Raw genomic sequence first — 21,231 nt, 5'->3', positions numbered from 1 at the left:
GAGTAGGAAAGAGAATGCAAAAATCTTCCAACAGATTGACTCTATGGCAGCAGTTTCTGCTAAGTGGCATAAGCAGCCATTCCCCCTCCCCGCATTGTTCCTCCTGAGCCCCTGGCCTTTTCTCTCTCTTGGAAGACAGAGCTATGTATGCCACATGGCTTCTTTGCTCACTAAAGCAGCTTGGTGCCCTCAGGTATGTTGGTGGACCCCATTTCATTGTCAACACTGAAGTAAGTAAGGTTCATCTACTTTTTCAGTGAAGCCTCCAGTTATAGAATGGGGAGACATCTTATCCTTTTGTCTCAGGAGCAAATGGTCTTGGACCTTGTTTTAAGTTAAGAAAATGCACAGATACTTAATAATAAACCTTTCCTTTTTCACAGGTTGCAGGTTGCTCCTATTCTCTCAGTTTATGGTGGGCTGAGGAGGCATGGATACTTGGATTTAGGACCAACATGCTGTGCCCACACGACCCTCTGACAGAACGCAGAGGTCATGCTGTCTGGGGGATACTGGAAAATAGTCCTAAGAGTAATTTTTTTTCCAAGTTCTGCTAGAGCTGCAATTAACATAAGGCCTGTGGACACCATAAATCCATTGAATCCTATCTCCTCAACTTAATTCTCTTTTCATTATTTTATCATCCTATTACACTCTTCTTATTTCTATTATCCCACTTATGCCCATTTATTATTGCTACTTGCTTTGTGGGCACTGCATTTCTCCACTCTATTTTTCACATTTGCTTTTCAGGCAGTTACTAACATAGATGTCTCACCATTGCCTTTTTTGGGGGGGAGGGATGCTGTGCTGATATCTACTGTTGCAAAAATGTGCGTATCTTAATAGTGTCTTCTAAAAAGTAAATTATTCCTAGGTAGCAACTGATCATTTAACATGATATCCTGAGTACAGCTGGAGCATTAATGTTTATTAGCAATTTACAGCAAGACTGGAGGAAGTATTAATATGATACAAGCAAACTGCTCTGCATAACTGCAGTCATTCTTAACTATTTTAGCACCATGTGCCTAATTAGAATTAATTAAAAGATAGATTTATGGAGCTGGAAAAAGGGTAAGCAACTTTATACCCCCATAAATCCATCTGTGAGTGGCCATACATTTGATTTGCTTAATAAAAAGCAATGCTTGGCCCTTCTGAAAAAAAATGTTTGATTATGTCCAATCCACTAGATATTCAAATTAAGCTTGCAGCTGCAGGCCTCATCCTCCTATTGCACCAAGTCTAGGCAAAATCCCAGGGCTCAGAGCTCACTGGTACTGGATTTCCTGATGCTGCTGTAAACTACAGCAGTACTCACGGGATGCCAGAGCACAGAGTCCTGTGTGACTGTACTATAGGACATCTGTGGCTTAACCTTGCACTGTTTAACAGCTTAACACTGTTGCAGGATGAACCTGACAAGTGATTCACTTGCAGTAGTCTTCTTCACTGACAGCTGAATTGCTTTTCTGTGACAGCAGAATATTTAGTATGGAGTAATAAGCTTGCTCACCCAACTGGTGGCTTGGAGGTAAAGTGTTAAAAGTGAGAAGTGCACAACCGTACTTGCACAAGTAACTGTATCACTAGAGGGCGAGAGACAGAAAAGGATAGTTAGGGTTCCCTAGTGGGTTTCCTCTTTGCATTGTTGAGCTAGAAGAAACAGTTGATATATAGAAAAAAGAGTGTCTTCAGCTTTAAGGAAACTCATCTTCAAAATGCTGTTTGTTAGCCTAAAAGGTGGATGACGTTGATGTCAGTACCTTCTTGAAATTCAGGGAAATTATAGCTCAAAGGAGGCCATGAGAGGAGGGTAACTGCAGGAAACTTTTCACCTATGTATATGGGAAAGAACTGCAGTGAGTACTCCAGTTTCAGTAAATAAAGTGTTTTATTTAGAAATGTGTAAGGGTGCACACACACACACACATACAAGAACATTAGGCAACCTTAAGAATCATACATGGCTATCGGAAACAAAGATGTGGAAGGTTGGATAGAGAGAAGCTGGGAGTTAAAGAAGGCAATAATTACTGGTCCTGAAGAGAAGTCCATGGAAAATGCAGTGCTGTGTCCACCACAGTCTAGGGATTTGCAAGGCTTAGAGTGGCTCAGAGAGAGTCTGAGGGTTACACAGAGGTAGTGGCTAGGGCTGGGTCAGATTTTTAGACCATTTCATACCCTGGGCAGTGCATTGCATTATATTTGGGGACGGACAAAAAGGTCCAGAATGGCTGGCGGCTTTAGCTCTATTTCAGTTATTTTAGCTTAACAATTGGGCAGGAAGGGTGTATAGGAACATCATCGTGAGTTGGGGCAGATGGCGCAGTTACTGATTACTTCCAACGGAAATGCAAAGAACTGAGGGAGGAGGCAATCAGGAAACACATTAGCATTTCTCTTAGTTGTATTTAGGTCTCTGCATGTCCTCCAGTCAGCATGATTCTGGTGTGTGTACTAGGCCCTTCATGTTCACGACTTTGACACTTACAATTTTAATTATTCACGAGATCAAGACCACTATGGGCGCACTCCTCTTCCTCAGGGAGAAAAGCCCAGGAGGGAGAAGCTGGGAAGGGTCTGTGCGCCAACCCTGCCCTTTTTCTGGTCAGATTGCTGCTTCCCTAGGTACTGATCCACCCGGACAAGGGGAGGGGATAGATTCATCATCCCTCCAAACCCCTTTCTTGTGCAGATGGGTGCCTGCCTTGCCCAGGCACCCATCCACCTGGGAAAAGGGCATGGAAGGATGGATGCATTCCCCCCTCCCCTTTGCCAGGTGGATAGGTGCCTGGGCAAGGCAAGCACCAATCTGCCCTGGAAAGAGGTGGGGAGCAAGTTACAGGGACTGGAGGACGGGGGGGGGGGAAGAGGAGTGTGTGCACACCTGGTCCTTTTCCCCTGCTCACCTGTCCTTGAACTAGCTTCCATGCAGGGATCGGAGTTATTTGCATTTTTTCCACATTCACTGGGGTCTTGTGCCCCTAATCCTCACACATATGGAGGGCTGAGTGTATAACTGTAGTTTTTGCAGGCCGTCATGAGCCTGAAATATGCCCAACTCTAGATATTACCATAGTTATGAAACTGCATATCCAATGGGAGGGGTAAACACCTTGCTATTCTTGTAGGGTAGGAAAACAATGCATTTGCTTCACAGTAGTCTTACCCTGGACCAACAACAAAGTATTGCTTGTCACTAGAGATCCTTGTCATGTTACCTTGGCAGGTGTGCCTGTCTTCTGACAAAACCAGGCCCCGTGGACACTCACACTGGTAGCTGTTTTTCACTGTGATGCAAGTATGGCTGCAGCCTCCATTGTTCTTGTGACACCCTTCATTCTCTGTGGGAGAAGTAGACACATCAAATGCTTTGCTCAATCCAGTAGTAAATGATCCAATAAAGACCAACATGGCTGATGGAAAGGAGCACTCTGGTTTCTGTTTATGGTCCATTCCTTTAGATCTGTCTTTTTAGATCAGCTGCTCACATGCAGCTTCTGGGCTTCCATTTTTGTGGTCCACAAAGCCTGCCAGAAGATCCCATTTTCAGCTATTGTATTCAGCCATCCAATTCTCCCCAATCTCCCAAAACATTTCCCTTCCTCATGTCTCACTGAAATCAATCCCAAGCAGAAGTTATTTGAGACAGGCAAAAGCAGCCAGGGAGTGTAAGGCAGCAACGGCAAACCCAGTCTCTGAGGTTCGGGCACTTGCTGCTCCTACCTGCCTTAGTTAACCCCTGGCTGGGATTGATTTCAATGGGACACAGGGTGGGAGAGTGAGGGAATAAAAATCAGCATCAGCAAACTCAACCTCAGAGATTCTGGCATTTGCTGCTCCTACCTCAGTTAACCCAGGATATCCAAACAATGATACCTTTATTGGAACAACCAAAATGCACAATATATGCTAGCTTCTTCATCAGGCAAGACGTTACAAACCATGCAGTAGAAAAAAAAAACCCTGAAGATGCCTGGCGCTTCCCGCCCAAGCCTCCTTAACTGCCCTGAGACTGCTTCTCAGTCTGGTTACCATCAATCACAGATACATTTAAATTTTAAATACTGACCTGAGCATCCACATTTTTTTTTTATCCGTGTGGTGTCCTGGAACCAACCAACCCCCCCACCCCATGGATAGTGTATAATGGATGTTGAGGTGGCTGCAAGCAAAGTGAGTCATGTCTTTCCCAAAAATGGGACATACACCATATGGCACATCAGTAAATATGAAACAGGCAATGCAAGTTGTATATTGCTCTATAAAACCTCTAGAGAGCTATACTCTCAGTGAAAAATAGTACCTGTTACTAAGGTTTAAAAGTATCTATAAAGTAGAAGAGGTAATAATGCCCTTTTGTACCAAAATCAAGACAATCAAAGTGAATCAAACTGGTCAATTTGCTCCAAAGGTCAGACACTGATCAAAGGAAATAGCAAACATATGCTAGATTAAACAGAAATCCGAATATGATTGATAAATGTTAACTGGATGCAGTTTCAAGAACTATTGGTCTATCCACCAGACACCGTCTGATAGCAATCCCACACAAAGTAGCTGCATGAACAAACAATCTGTGTGAAACAGGCAATTTTTGCAAGTGTTGTTTGCATAATCACTCTAGTTCAGGGCCAGGCTGAACATGATTGCAGTGAATGTGCAACTTTTAAAAACTGCGGAGAGCATCAGATAGAAAAGCTGATCATTACTGGATTGCAGCTGGCAAGGAAGGGACATTTAATCTTTCATCTTCTGTGTACCATTTCCATGGTCCAGATCTGTTCAGGTCCCAGGCCACTCAAGGCTCGAAGGTCTGTCAAAATGAAATAGAATCACATGATGATTTATTTTGACGTTAGGTTGGCCTGAGAACTAAGTGGATCAGGGCTCTGGAACTTTTAAACCTTGCTTGAATCTTTAGGAAAATCCCTTCTCAGAAGCTGCTCCCGGCATTAGGAAAAAACCCCTCATCACTTTTAAATGAGGCATTTTCAGGACTGTCATAAAGATGAAAAGATTTTATATCTTCTTCTCTGCAACTGCTGCTTTCTGAAAATTAACAGCCATTCCGACTGATGTTACTTGCAGTTTTAACATTTTTCTGTTCACTACAAAAAAGAATTTAACATCATGTCTAGTTTCGCTCTCGATAGAATATGATCATACTTTATACCCAGGAAGCAACCAACCAACCAAACATACATTCTTATTATTTATATTTTTAGTAATCTCTCTCTTTTTCTTATATGCTGTACTAATATTAGGGAGGCAGGAAGGTGCTTCAGGCTTTCACAGCCCTTCCAGTGCAGCATGATCTTAATCCTTCCTTCAAATGTGAAGAAGAACAAAGGATTATACAAGCGATTCTTCTCCATGGTTGACAAGTACAACACCAGTTTCCTCCATCAAAATTCCACATTCCATAACCTTGTAACAGCAATTGAAGATCTCATAGTAGGTTGGCTTTGTTAGGCAGAGGTGACCAACATATGGGTTCATCAGTCATTTCTATACTGTATATATATAATCTCCAAGAACAAGGAGAGGCAGCTACACATCTTCCACTATAAATATGTGGTGGCCAAGGATGACTCTCCTAAGGGTGGCCTTAGGATCATCATAAGTTGGAAACAACTTGAAGGCACACAACAACAACAACAACAAAGTAAGATCCAGAATATGAATGCCATTTACAACTCGCACATGATGTAGGAATTTCAACCTTCTGTTCCTAACCATCGCTTACCATTAGAAAGAAGACATGTGGATGAATCTGCGCTGCAGAAATAATGCAGTTTGACACTGCTATAATTGCCATGGCTCAATGCTATTGAATTCTGGGATTTGTAGTTCATTGTGGCAGCAGAGTTCACTAACCAAGCAGGCTAAATATCTTCCAAAACTACAGATTCCACAATTCCATTGCATTGAATCATGGCAGTTAAAACAGTGTGAAACTGCATTATATCTGCAATGCAGGTACAACATCCATATATACTGTTAGCAAGTTATTTGATCCTGATTTTCCTACATTTTGGTGAATTGCAGGCCTCTTTGGAAAGAATGCTGGGCTGTGGCTATGCAGGAACACCCAAGGGAAAATCTGTGCAAATTTACTTGTGAGAATTGTTGGGTAATAATCAAAAGCTCACAAGCCACTGGGACAACAACTAGCAGTAAGAAATCCAAATGAATTGTTTGCTAACAGAACATCCCAGGGAAGGAGCATGCAGGGCATATGGACATTTCCAGGAACTAAGTCATTTCCAAAATGCATTACAGTAGTTTTCAAAAGGCAGGTCTTCTGAAAAGCTAGTGGGCGTTGCCCACACCACCCCAAAATACTTTGGATTGCAACAAGGTTAATAATACATTTTTGCTTCAAAAAGCCATTTCATTTCCAGCAGTCATGGGGAAAGAAGCCAAAGGCAATGGCAAATGATGTCATAGTCCCTGCTGATCACAAAAGTCCTTGGGCTTTAACCCTGCAAGCTCTGGCTCTAGTACACCACTGCACAGAATAGTCAAAATCAATTGTTGCTCCATCCTTAACTCTTTTATAAACTAGATCCTCTCAGTATTTTCTGCAACACAAAAAGCTTTCTTGTTCCACCCCCAATATAAAATCAGACACAGAAATCATGTTGTTGTTTCTTTGAACAATCTATTGTGCTAGTTGGCATCATCCCCCCCCATTCCCGAAGTGCACTTTGTGTGGTGGATAACATGAGCAAGATTTCTACTTTTAGATGAGCAAGGAAAACTTCCCTGAGTATGGCATGGTCAATGGTTCCTGCTTGTGTGCTTGCCTCTTAACTTGTTAAAGCCAGCATCCTCTTTACCCAAAGGGAAAAAATGGCATGCACCTTGTTGTAGTCTCCCAGGTTCAGAATCCTTAGAACATTGAACAAGCAGAACTCGATGATGATTCTTCAACCATAGATGTTCCCAAAGCAAATTATACTCCAACTTATCATAGGTCTGCATATGGGCATTAAAATCAAGTGCTTTGCCCATAGAATCATAGAGTTGGAAGAGACTGCAAGGGCCATCCAGTCCAACCCCCTGCCATGCAGGAACTTTCAATCAAAGTATCCCCGACAGATGGCCATCCAGCCTCTGCTTAAAGATTTCCAAGGAAGGAGATTCCACCACACTCCGAGGGAGTGTGTTCCAGACCTATGGTAAGTTGGAATATAAGTTCTGCTTGGCCACTGTTCTAAGGGTCCTGACATTCAGCACGCACTTGTGCCAAAATAGGTATGTCATGCATCAGAATCCTATCTTTTCTGGACCAAGATATGTTGTTTGACATATTCACCTGTCTGACAGGTGACCAGAGACTTCTGGACTATTACAGAGGGGACACAATGGCATTGTTTACAAAGCTCTTGAGTTTTGCAATTATGTGGTTGGCCACATTAACAATCATGAAGTCCATATGTTTGAGCTAATGAAGATGTTGCATTTCCATTTTGAGAAGGAAAAAAAATCACCATTATGTGTAAACCTATTTCTATGGAGGGCCAAATGATCCCTTATCTAGTGAATTTAAGATGTGAAACCCCTTGTGCTCAATTATTTTTTTAAATTACTTCATCAGCAGGGGTTTTGTTTGTTTCTCTAATATGTCAGGGATTTAGAAGGAGTTGTAAGTGGAGTGAGGAGAAGAAAAGATTTTGATATGTGCTTCACAAGTGGAATAGTATACCTGCTTGCATACTCTTGCATTCGTGTAAAACCATGAAGTACAATGTCTAAAATTAACTACAGTATATACTTGACTATAAGTCAAGAAATTTATGCCCAAAAATTGACCCTAAAATCTGGGGTCAACTTATATACGGGTCAATACAGTCACCATGGGTTGAGATCGACTACAGGGCAGTTAACAGCAACAACAACATTTATATGCAACATATTGCATATAAAGGTCCTTTAAAAAGCAGCCTCAATGTCCCACTCTTTGTGCCTTGGCAGTGATTGCTGAAAGAGCTGTGAGGAAGGAGGGTGTGTGTGTGTGTGTGTAGTGATTCCCTTCTCAATCCAATCTTAAAACCTTTTTGTATTCTCATCCTCCTCCTCTTTGCATTTCCCCTGAAAAGCTACCCTTTTACCTCTCCACTTTCAAGCTGATCTTAAAACCTTTTTGCATCCTCCTCTTCCTTCTCTTTGAATTTCACCTGTAGATCCAGTTACTTTCCCCCCCTCCACTTCCAACCCAATCTTGAAACCTTTTTGCATCCTCCTCCTCCTTCTCTTTGCATTTCCTGAGGATCCAGCTACCTTTCCCCCCTCTACTTCCAACCTGATCTTGGAGTCATTCCCACTTGGAGTATCCGCTTTCTAACTGATTCCCAAAAGGTCCCTTGTTCTCATTATGAAAAGGGACCTCATGTAGAATCGCTTTTTTTGTGGGAACGCTTATCATTCCCATTAGATGGAGCCAGGGGAAAGTGGCTCTCTTTCTCTCTTCCTTCCTTCCCTCCCCTCCCTCCCTTCCTCCCTTCTCTCGCTCCCTTTTCTTTTCCTTCCTTCCTTCCTTCCTTCTCTCTTTCCTTCCTGCTGCTGCTGCTTGACCGGTGCTGGCAGGTGTGGCAGTAGTGCCACAAGCCCCGCCAACTCTGGGCAAGTGGTGGCAGCAGGAAGTAAAGAGGGAAGGAAGGAAGGAAGGAAGGAAGGAAGGAAGGAAGGAAGGAGAAGAAGGGGGAGAGGGAGAAGGAAATAAGGAAGAATGAAAGGAAGGGAGGAGAGGAGAGGGAAGGAAGAGAGAGCTGCTGAGAGGAGGAGGAGGAAGAGGAGGAGGGCAAGAGATAATTTTTTAAATAAAAATAAAAATACAGGTAATCGAAAAATTGAGCTATTGCTAAAGGAAGTAGTTGCTTTAGCAATATATTGATTTTTCGATTATTTCTATTGCGAAAAAAGAAAATAAGATAAAAGAGAGAGAAGAATTGATTCTGACCTGGCGTTCCCACTTATTGGGCACACTTCAGAATTGATTCTCCCCCCCCCCAAAAAACCCCACTTCCAAAGTAGTGTCAGGAAACCCCGGGTTATTTGTGTTTGCCCTGCTTCTTTCCTCCTGGTATCGATCCAATGAGGATCGGAAGCGGTTTCAAATGAGAACAAAGGTTATTTCCCTGAATTCCACTTCAGAGCAAACTGCAGTGGGAATGACCCCCTTAAAACCTTGTATTCTTATCCTCCTCCTTTTTGCATTTCCTCTGACAACCAAACACCTCTCTTCTTTCCACTTCCAATCCGATCTTAAAACCTTATGTCCCCTAACTTCTACCCTCAACTTATCCATGGGTCATATCAAAATCCATGATTTTGGCCCTAAAATCGTCCCTTGACTTATACACAAGGTCGACTTGTACATGGGTATATATGGTAGCTACACACACCAATTTCTTTCTCCAATGGCTGTATGTGGCAAACCAACAGAAGCTTGATAAACTTCCTGATTTTTCTGCCCCCTTCAGACAGCTTAGGCAGGAAACTGTAAAAAATATTTAGCTATTGCTTTTCTTTGTATACACACATACTCTGTGAACAGCCAATGATCAATTATGTAGAAGGTTTTTCAGCCCTGTTGGATGTCATCCTAGGCTGTGGACAGCTACATACAGTGAATGTCAGTATTCAACAGTTGCATTGATTAGAACCCACATGCAAGATGAGTATATATTTTCATGAAGACATTCTACCCAACACTGTTGTCTCCCCACTCACCCTCACAGGTCTTTCCATCTTCCCCCAGATCATGTCCAACACCACACTCACAACGGTAGGAATTCTTCAAGTTTATGCACAGCTCGCTGCAGCCTCCATTGTTCCTTTCACATTCATTTTCATCTGTAGCAAAACGGGTCACAAATCCACAGTTTAGCAACATGCAGTTGGTGACTAGCACCTGTGATATGTAAGCTAATGGCTCGTTTCATGCAGCTTGAATCAGGAATTAGTTTCTTTTCAGGTGGCATTGACTAGCAAGGATCTAATTCCTACGGTGTGATAAAAAAATAGCTATGATTTTGACCCCAGACTTGTTCTCCAGACTCCAAATATAAACACACACAAACACAGAGAGATTTTATTTGGCTTTTGATGCCAAGTTCAGAAAAGGGACGTTTGGTAACTCTAGCTCCCAGAATACCAAGGCACCCAGTCCAGTCGCCAGAGACTGTGGGGATTCTGGAAGCTAGAGTCCAAAAAGGTAATTTTTCTAAGCTCTTTTAGTGAACTTCAGTAATGCAGGTCTTGGGCATAGCTCAAAAACTGCAATACTGTTATGGTGCTTGGATTACATTTATTGTTGTGTAATGCTTTGAAAATATTTGTTTGCTTAATAAACTTTGGCAAGCCCTAAACACAAGTAGTCTTAATGCTGAAATGGGTTTTTAGGGAGGACTTAAGCAACCCAAGTCATAAGTTCCTGGGGGAAAATAAGGAGAAAAAAATCAAATGTTTTCATAAAATTCCAAGGATGTAGGAAGAAAGGGGTAAAAAACAAACTCCAAACCCCAGCCTTCCCTCTCTTCCTCTTCATTTGTCATCACCACAATCCTGTGAGAAAGGTTAAAAAAGAACATCAGTGGCTGGCCTAAAGTCATTTAGTGAACTTCATGGCTGAGCAGGGACTAGAATCTGGATGACCGAATCTCACTCCAGCATTCTGACCATTGCACCTCATGGATCCCAAGGAAGGGGCCTTAAACGAATGCTCTACCTCAGGCATTTTAATATCTTTAAAAGGCCATGTATGGCGTTCGACAAAAATTTAAAGGGCATCTTAGTGCTGTTTAATTTCGCTATCTGCTTCTGAGCTTTGTGTAGTAAAGTCTCTTTGCCAGATGTGATTACATAGACACAAGGTGGGCAGATAGTGGGCAGGTAGGTTATGAGAACAAGGGCCTAAATAAATTGTAGTTCCAACTGGGACAGACTCATTGAATCAAGGAGAACTTGCTAAGGAGATAACATAAGTTCCATTCATTCAGTGCTTCATTTCTGAGTAATACATACAATTTCTTCCCATGAACATTTACAGAGGGCCCTTGTTATCCACTGGGGTTTGGTTCCAGGACCCCCATGGATACCAAAATCCATGGATACTGATGTCCCATTATATAAAATGGCATAGTAAAATGATGTCCCTCATATAAAATGACAAAATCAAGTTTGCTTTTTGGAATTTATATATTATTGAATATTTTTAAGTCATGCATGGTTGAATCTATGGATTAAGAACCCATAGATATGGAGGGCCAACTGTCCTTTGGAGCAAGCCTCATAAAAATCAGTGATACTTAACTTCTTGAATTAATTTTTGAATTATGGATAGGGTTGTACAGTTAATTAAGGGCTAAAATGTTAATTTACATCTGCCCAAAGGTGTGTTTTTTTTAAAGGAAACCATCATGTTATTTTTCCAGGGCAACTTTTGTGAGCAAGGTGACACAAATCCTAATTTTATAAGCCACCATTAGCTTGAAGCTTGCTACAGCAATTTAAGAAACTGAAAGGAACAGAGAAATAGCCACTTAGAATTAAGATTCATAGCATATAGCCATTCGACTGCACACTGAATGAAAAGCTACTCCAGTTAACATGATTGATGAAAGACCTCCCACATGCTGGTGCATTCAGTATTGCTATAGAACTGCTAGTCTCCAGCTGGACTAGATTGTCCAAGACCTTCAATTAGGGAACAGGGAGCGTGTAAAGATCACTTGGCATAGGGAGAGAAAGGGGAAGACAAGTGTGACTGTGTTTGAAATATATTTCAAGTTGTTATTGCTCAGAACTTGGGAAATTAATTAGTAAGATGGATGAGCCCTAGAGGCAGAAAAATGAGGAATATTACTGTTGGAGGGAGACTATAGGGGGTTCAGGCAGCCTCCCAAAAGCAATTTGAAGAAAGTGAGTTGGGTTGTGGGGTCCATGTGTTTGATGGTTGGGCAACCACAGAGCGGGCAAGGGACAATCCAATGGGCTGGGCACCACTGGTGCACATCACTTCCCATTTCAGTTTTGACTAATGTATATAAAAGAGGGGCTTGGGACATTTTGTAGTGGTTTTGAGCCATTGGGTTTTTGAAAAATAACTCCCAATTTCACTATTTAGAGGTCTGGTGTCTTTGGGTGGGTTTACTGGGAGCTTCAAGATCTGCACTTTGGATCCCCAAGGGCCACATTTAGCCTGAAGACTGCACTTTAGTCCCTTCTGGCTTATATGCTTCTACTGCCACATATATGTTGATTAGAACACATTATAGTTGGCCCATGAATCTCTATCACTGGTCCTGGAGGAATTCTAACTCTATACATTGGTACATTTGCAGAGCACCTTCTCAGGAGGCAACAGCAGAAGTAGAGGACTACCCAGAGTTAAGTGGCTGTACTTGACCATAACTAGGAATGTTAGAAAAGAAAGATTAATGTGTTCTATTAAAGTTTAATAAACTTAAAAATAAAAGTAAATACAGTTGGCCCTCTGTAACCAGTAATTCTGCATCTATAGCTTGATCATATTACACACACACACACCCACACACACCCAAAAAGCAAAGCTTGATTTTTCCATTTTATATAAGGACACCATTTTACCATGCCATAGTATATAATGGCATTTGAGCATCCATGGATTTTGTTATCCATGGGGTGGGGGTGGGGGGTTTCTTAGAACCAAATCCCAGCAGATACCAAGGGATCAGTGTATAAATATAATTTATTATAACTAGTTTTTTTTAAACTGTGTGTGTGTTGTGTGCCTTCAAGTTATTTCCAACTTATGGCAACCCATGGGGTTTTCTTAGCAAGATTTGTTCAGAAGAGGTTTGCCATTGCCTTCCCTTGAGGCTGAGAGCATGTGACTTGCCCAAGGTCAACCAGTGGGTTTCATGGCTAAGCGGGAATCAAACCCTGGTCTCCAGAGTTGTATCCCAACGCTTAAACCACTACACTACACTTTAACTAGTTACTTCCAATTTAACTGTCAACTGAATTGATCTTAATTAGTTCTTATGTCTGCATTGGACACAAACACATGGAACCCACTGTGGAGTTGCAGTCACACTGAATTTCCTGGCTAGGGGATTCTAGGAATTGTTGTCTAAATAAGTAACTTTCTCAATCTTAGTATCATCTGAACCTGAAGTCTATGTGCATGGAATGTCTGAAGGGAGCTAGAGTGAAGTCCTTTGAGCAATCTGATGTGGGAGATTGACAATTACATTTTTGAATGTGTCAGACACCTGTACCATATTTTCCCCCATTAGTGACAACTGTTTCTTTCTTTTATGAAACTCATCAGGGACTAACAGCCCATGGCTCATGGACTGGCAGCACCACCACTTTGGCTAACACTGAGCTTGAGGCAAGCACTCTCTCTAAAACCCATTTCTGAAAGCCAAATGTCATTTTACGTTAAGTACACTTTTTAAAAAAGTGTTCTGGGGCCCTTTATTTATATATGTATTTTCAAAAATTCAACCATAGAGGCCCCAATCTGGATCCGGGTCTGTGTTGTAGAGAGCCGTCGCCAGAATAGGGCAGAAAATATGGTGGCTCAGCCAACCCACCTCCAAATGATCTGGCAAAATTGGAACACCAAGGCTCCTACATAGTTGACCAACTCAGGAATTAGCAAGCCGAAGTATATAAAACGATCAGTTATTCAGAATTATGAAGACAAGTATCATTATTGAGCCTTCTCCCAGGAATAATAAAGCCTGCCTGCATTATATTCTATACGTGCACCTACTTGGCAATAATGTACACTGAACATAGGAAGGGTGCTCCTGCATACACATTGTGCTTGAAAGGCTCTTCCTATTTAAGGATATTTCTGTGATATTGCACAGGAAAAGTAATTTCCCCTTCCTTCACAATTAGGCAGAATTAATTAAAAACTGCTGGCCAATGTTGAGCCCCCTGCCACGTTAAAAACTATTCTTGCACAGACCCATAAGCTACTTCTTCCCTCAAAAGTGTTTTTACTGCAAAAGCATCTTCAGAGACAAATAGCTGCTCATGACGTAATGTATTATTCAGCTGCTAAATGTTGCAAAGCCATCCAACTGGTTCCAGAGAATGTGTAATTGATAGGTTCCATGTTATCAACTGCTGAGTTTTTCCCTTTCTGACCAGGACTAAACAAGTTTGTTTAAAACTGGACTGAAAGTAAGCAAATAATTGCTACCCTACTCCTAATGCACTCCCTGCCCCTCTAAATTAGCAGAGAGCTTTGTTGTAATGGATTTTCTTATTTCTTCCAACCAATGCCTGACTTCTATTACCCTTCTCTGAATTAATAGCTTGTTTTGGTTAAATCTACTGGAGTCCTACCATGAGTCATTCTGAATATTTTATTTACCCCTCTTGGTCTTGATAATAAGATTGAGAGTTTAATACAGTTTTCAGAAGTAGGCTGGAACTTGTCTAGCTATATGATGGCAGAGTGGGCAGACACACAAATAGTGATTAATATGTTCTGATATTGTACATTTAAGCCTATTGGTTTAGGATAAATTAGTTTTTCTCAGCCCAGCACTGTCTCTGCCTGAGTGGAGAAGGGCAGAAATTTTACTGAGATGGCTTCTCATCCTTTCATTGACATGAGTTGAATCAAACTTTTAATCAAAGCTTGGAAATATCGGCTGTATTAGCTACTTTATACTTAACCAAATAACCACTTCTGGCCCAGCCTCAACCAAGCCTGATAGAAATGCCATTCATCCATGCTCTGATCACTGTTTGAATGGATTTTCTTTACCTTAAGCAGCTGATGCTCAGTAAAGTAAGTTGGTGGGGGATTCAGGAGTTACAATTCTGGCAATAGTATCACAATCATGACTAAGTAGTGATCGTGAAAATGAAACAGTTATGGCTGAGTAAGTAAGTAATATATATAAAAATCCAAAAATCTTGATTTTGCTATTTTATATAAGGGATGTGATTTTACTGTGTCGTATATTAACGGGGCTTGAGCATCCATGGATTTTAGTATCTGTGGAGGGTCCTGGAACCCAACCCCAGCACATACCAAGGGCCCAACGTACTTAACAAAGAACTTATTGCACACCTTTTCCCCCCCATTATGGGAACTGGAAGGGGACTCTCAGGGCTGTGCGTGACCTGCAAAAAATGGATTTTATCACACAGTGAATCGTCCTCAAAAGGGCCCTGTTCCATTCCCCAGCACCAAACCGTCCTCGTTCAGTGCTGAGGGGCGTTAAATGTTCTGGTCGGAAGTCTTCTGACAGAAAAAAATGGCACCGCTCAGCATTGAACGGGGACGGCTTGGCGCCGGGGGACGGAACGAGGCCCTTTTGAGGACGATTCACTGTGCGATAAAATCTGTTTTTTGCAGGTTGTGCGCAGCCCCAAGAGTCTCCTTCCAGTTCCCATAAAGGGGGAAAAAGGTGTGCGATAAAGTTTAAAGTTAACTGTACTTAACTAACTGTTGGTAACTGATACAGGATTCTGGCCATTACTTTTCTGGTCTTCAGCTCTAAGAATCCCTGTTCCATGCAGTTACTACAGCTAGAATCCACATAGAGAAGTCCTAAAAAGGAACTTTTGACGATCTGTTTTTGAGTGTTTAACTATTCTTGTTCTCATTTTGTTTCACAAGTCAATATGCATAGGGTACAGGGCCTCCGAGTAGATAGGATTCCCAGTACAGTGTTCTTTCAAGTCATTTTCTTTTTACTCTATTAATCTTCCTGTCTTCTCTTTTTTTATATCTGCCTCTTTTCAGTCTTTCCTCCTCCCTACTTTTTCATGCTTTTATTATCCTGTTCTGCTTAGTGAAGGACAGAGACAACCTTAGCAACTTCCACTGTCCACTCGGATAATAACTGGTAATGGAAAAGCAGTGACAGTGAAATGAATTGTGAAATAACCAAGGAAGAATGAAATCCATCTTGTTCATTCCTCCAACACACCCCTCTCCCAGTATGTTCCTTTTGCTGTTTGTTTTCCTTCTTCTTTTTCACACCACATAAGTAGATCAGTTTGAGTTTAATTTCACTGCATTGGTTCCATTCATTGAAATCCTGGGAGTGACATTTAGGCGGGTTACAGACCGCCATTAAAGTACGCATGGAGCGCATACTAGGGTTAGGAAGAGGCGGTGCTTCCGCACCCCCTAACCCTAGTATGTGCTCCAGGCGCACAAAATGGCGACGGCTGTTCCACACGTCTGCTGCCATCAATACGTCACGGCTGCGCCACCTCCAAACGAGGCGGCGCGGTTGTGACGTGTTGAGGCCACGCCGCAGCGCATAGTGCGCCCTTTGCGCGACCCCAGAAGGAGCTCCGTTTCGGAGCTCCTTCCTGCTTTGTGTCGCTGGGCGCAGCCTTCAGACGGCTGCACCCAGCAACGCAAGGGAGAAAGGGGCCAAGCGGCCCCTTTCTCCTCCTCCCCACCGCCGCGGGGTGTCCTTGGGGCTTGAAGCCCCAAGGACACCCCGTTCCAGGCTGTGGGGAAGTGGCCTTTTGCCGCTTTCCCGCAGCCTGCAAAGTGGCAGATCGGGGCCTCGGAGGCTGCCAGTCTGGCAGCTGAGGCCCCGATACACCGTGGAAAGGGGCGAGTGCAGGCCGCCCCAAACGGGTGGTCTGTAACCTACCTTAGAATTCTCAGACAGAGATCTCTCTGAACTACAAATCCCAGGATTCCATAGGATGCAGCCATAGCAGCTAAAGTTGTGTCAAAATGTTATTATAGTGTAGTGTGAAAGTTACAATTTCTTTACCCAGGCAGGTCTGTCCATCTGGTCCCAGTATTGTCCCTAAAGAGCACAGGCAATCTCCAGTATCCAGACAAGAGCCCCGGCAATCAACCACATCACAGATGTCATAGAAATCTGTAGGATGAGAAAGTAGTTTTGTTAAGAATGTAAAATAGCTGTCCTTGCAATCATCATCATCATCATCATCATCATCATCATCATCATCATCATCATCCCGCCCAGTCACAAGGAATCAGGTCAGTCTATGGTCAGCGTCTGGCAGATGTTGAATCAGGTCAGGTTACAACAATAAAAAATACATGAAAATACAGTGAAATTCAAAATTAATCCCTTTCCCACCCCCTGAATCCCAGTTCTAAAACAATAATATTAAATAATCACAATATAAAACATTAAAATACAATTGGCTAAAAATTGGGGGAAATTGGATGGACAAGAAGAAACATAAATAGCAATCAAATTCACATTTGTATTCGTATTCGTATTTTCAGTCAAGATGATTGTGTACAAGAGTAAATACAACCGCATCAGGCCTGTGTGTTCAACCAGGTCATTACCCATGGCAGCTGGAGGCTTCCACCTGTGAGGTGATAAATCTGCGATTAGTCCAAACTTTAAAGAAAATAATGTAAGTGCTGAACTCTAAAGCCAAAATAGCTTCAGCATGTTGCATAGTTCTTTTAAAGTCCATAGTATGTTCACTACCCCATTGACTTGGAAGGTTCACTATCCCACCTACCAGTCTCCTCTGAATTCCTATAAAATGGAGTGAGAGTGAGGGAGGGGGGTCCTTACTTACCCCTCTTGCTTCTTTTCTACCAGTGGGTTTCCAGCTAGGAAAAGAGGGGGATTTGGTAGTACACTCGTTCCTCCACATTTGCGGTTTTGACTTTTGCATGTTTGATTATTCACAGATTTTATTAATATGTTCTCTCTAGGAATAGCTAGGTCCTTCAGTACAACTCTATGGTCAACTTTAACCAAAGTTACACCGAAACACCTAAAGAGTCCTAGAGAGAACATTCCACTAGGCATTTGTAGCTCCTCCAGCACAATTTTATGGTCAGTATCTGGCAGATGTTGACCACAGAGTTGCACTGGAGGACCTAGAGATTCCTAGACTGGTGTTCTCTCAGATAAAAACATGGTGCTTTTGTTATTTGCAGTTTCCCCACATTCACGGGGGTCCTGTGCCCCTAACCCCAGTGAATGTAGTGGAGACGAGTGTAGTAGGAGACCTCATTTGCCTGCCTATGTGAACCTTAAAATCAGGACCACTCCCTGCTTTATATGAATTTAATCCAATCCATCATAACTTGTGCTGTTATAAAATCGACTGCAATCTCCCAAACTTCAACCTTCTATCCATCAAATTAAAGGGGTCTTACTACCATATTGGAGAAAATCAGACTGTGAGTCTGATTTCCCCAATATCCTTTATAGAAGGAATATCCATGAGATCTGACATGGAGTGTTAGGTATTGCTGCAGTTATTATTGGCCAGAATCCTATATGCAGTCAACTGCTTCTTGAATGACAAGGGAACAGACCCCCAACTACATATGCACGCCTAAGCAGTGTAGTTAAGAGTGCTACAGTGAATGCTGGCTTGACCGTCACCCTTATCCCTACTTACAGCAGTTGTGGTAGTTGGGGTTCTGTTCCCTTGTCGTTCAAGAAGCAGTTGACTGATGTGTCCACTCCCTCTCATAAGTGATCTCCAGTGTGACAAGCACAAATAGGACCACTGTTGCACTTTCCCCTTGTGCCAGAGATTGCTCGCTCACATGGTACGCAGTTTATAGGTGCATGGAATGTGAGAAGTATGAGTCAAGGGCCTGGAACTATACCTAGTTCTGAATAGGACAACTTTATTCCAAATACTTTCATTCTGGAGAGGTGCAGAGCTTTGGGGGTGTGTATGTTTTAAAACTATATATCCCAGAACCTCCCAACTAACAAAGCCATCCTAGGTATTATGGAAGCTGGAGTCCAAAGAGTAATTTACTTAGTGTTAGGCTTCTCATACCCACTTTTTATGTTATGAACGTTTATTTTATGAACACTGGAGGCGATAATCATGATTTGCAAAACTGTGCCAGCCAAAATTCCTTTGCCCAGCAGACTGTTGAAGATGTAGCTGCCCTAAAAATGAAAGGCCAGCTGTTCCTGAGCATCTTTGACTCTATTGATTTGGTATATTTTAGCACCACCAGACCCCATAATCTGTGCAGCCTCAGCCTGATAAGTCTATGAGCAAGAAGGGAGGAAATCAATACATTTATCTTGCAAAGGAGGAAAAAGCATTTTCCAAGGTCAAACATTTATCTAAAGGTGACATACAGTTTGCTTCTTTTTAAAAAAAATAAAAAAATAAGAATCAGATTTTCCATGCCTTTGGATAGTTTAAGAACTCACAGGTTTTATGACCCTGTGACATGGTATTGCACACTGCATAAATCAAATTGACACCATTCTTGTATCAAAGCTGGTCTATGCCTATTGCTTTAGGTGGGAACTAGAACAGAAGGCTACAGTTGCCACCTATGCACTTTAAAAAAAGATTATGTGAATGGAAAGGGATTTTTATTCAACTTTAAGAAAACAAATTCCTTTATTTTTAGTGTCATCTTAAATCAGTCACTTCGAGGTGAAAAGCTTTTCTGGAGAATGTCAGTCAATGCAGCCCACTTGTTTGGAGTGGAACACAAGCCAATATCTCCAGAACTAGTTTGGGTGCTTCTCTGTCATCCTTTCCCATCATGATGGGCTACTATCTCCTCTCATTCCCACTTAGTATGGGCACTAGGCCTGCTGGCTGGGAAAGATGGGAAGTTAGAAAGGAATCCTGTAGTACTTTTGGGACTAAGAAAATGAAATTTCCAGCGTAAACTTGACTCCAGTCCATTTCATCAGATGCATGGACTGCAAGCCTCTGTGGACAGACATAAATACCAATAGCGTGTGTAGGGGAAGGATTGTAATATAAAACAAGCAGTATGGTGTTGGGGTAATAAAGTCAGTCTCAACAATAGTCCTAAAGAGAAGCTAAAAAGACAAAGGTTTTACATACAAGTGATGATGAGCAGGTAAAAGTATGAACTGCAGTAATATGAGTACAGGACTATTAAGTGTTCTGGGAAAGGTGTGATGACCTGCAAAGCTGGCTATGAATTCCTTGGATGTGAGTTATAAGAAATTGCTAGATCAGACAAAGTGCCTATAATGCAGCAAATGATTTGCAACCATCACCAAACACTATATGGGCCTGAAAATCAAGTGCTCACATGATTACCTGATAAACCTGTTTTCTGTGGCATTTGGTCTATGTTGTTTTGGCGGGTTTTCAATAACATGTTGTGCTGGAGAGTCTTGATTTTAGTGTGTGTGTGTGTGTGTGTGTATGTAGAGGAAGAGAATGGCAGAAAATCCTCTCAGACCAAATCTTGCCAAGAATCCCAGTAATAGATTCACCTTAGGGCTGTCATAAGTCACAAATGACTTGAAGACAAACAGAGAACTAGGGGTGTAGCCACACTGCAGAATTAAAGTGATTTGGTACCACTTTCACTGCCATGCTTCTATTCTACAGAATCTTGGGATTTGTAGTTTGGTGAGGCACCAGAACTCTGATGCTGAATATCTTGCTAATCTACAAATCACAGGATACTGTGGGATAAGTCATGGCAGTTAAAGTGATGTCAAATTGCGGCTACCCTCTTGGTCAAATGTGTATGTTTTGTGTGCGTTTCTCTCATCCCATCTAGAGATGCAAACGTTTCCTTAAAAAAGAAGGTCATCATGGCTGTTCTATGGACATTTATAAAGTACAGTAGTAGGACAAACACCTCCTTTAGGGAGACAGTGCAAAGGGTAAGGTTTGATGCAGCCTGAGCTTTCCCATTCACACTTGAGCAGGTCCTCCTCAGCTGATTGTAATGCACAGGAGGGAACTGCTTTCCAGGAGAAATAAATTACTAAAAGGATTTCTCAATTATGAGCTATAAATACCAGTGAGTAACACAGCAGGAAGCCATTAACTAGGTTGCCTGGGGATGTAAAATTAAACTGGGAAGTCAAACTTGAAATTTCTATATGAAGTCAGGGGAGCAAGGTTTGCCCTTTTCATCCGATGTTTTGTTTTGTTGGTGGCCAGATATGAAAAATCCCCTCTGTGAACTCAGCAATTCACGGAAGGCATTTTTCATGCATGGCACCAAAAGTACCTTAGAGTACTGTAAGGGGAATGAAAGCAAGACAGAGCCACTTTGAAACTGGATTTATGTTCTAGGCACTGTGGATTTTGACATCTCTGTTACAGAGATGCAGAATGTGAAAAGGAGCTTTTGTTTACTCCTTGTGAAAGAAAAAGAAAATGCCATGAGATCTCTCTCTGAAGTATGCCTTATTTTTGTGCTATTGACTAAGCTCAAATATTCATCAGTCCCTGGACTGGTTT

At 42.0% G+C, this 21,231-nt stretch overlaps 1 protein-coding gene across 1 annotated transcript in view; it reads right to left on the bottom strand.

Annotated features, from left to right (window-relative positions):
- The window catches only part of OIT3 (oncoprotein induced transcript 3), a 47,882-nt gene that overhangs the window by 20,997 nt on the left and 5,654 nt on the right, over positions 1-21,231 (bottom strand). Inside the window, exons 3-5 of the mRNA XM_042456683.1 lie at positions 16,776-16,886; positions 9,748-9,870; positions 3,228-3,350 (exon numbers count right to left, since the gene is read on the bottom strand). Coding sequence (XP_042312617.1) covers positions 3,228-3,350; positions 9,748-9,870; positions 16,776-16,886 — 357 coding nt within the window. The remainder of the gene's footprint in view (positions 1-3,227; positions 3,351-9,747; positions 9,871-16,775; positions 16,887-21,231) is intronic.

This window comes from Sceloporus undulatus, chromosome 3 (genome assembly GCF_019175285.1).
Source record: "Sceloporus undulatus isolate JIND9_A2432 ecotype Alabama chromosome 3, SceUnd_v1.1, whole genome shotgun sequence".
In the NCBI taxonomy this organism is placed as follows: Eukaryota; Metazoa; Chordata; class Lepidosauria; order Squamata; family Phrynosomatidae; genus Sceloporus; species Sceloporus undulatus.
This window is presented reverse-complemented; position numbering and strand designations above follow the sequence as displayed.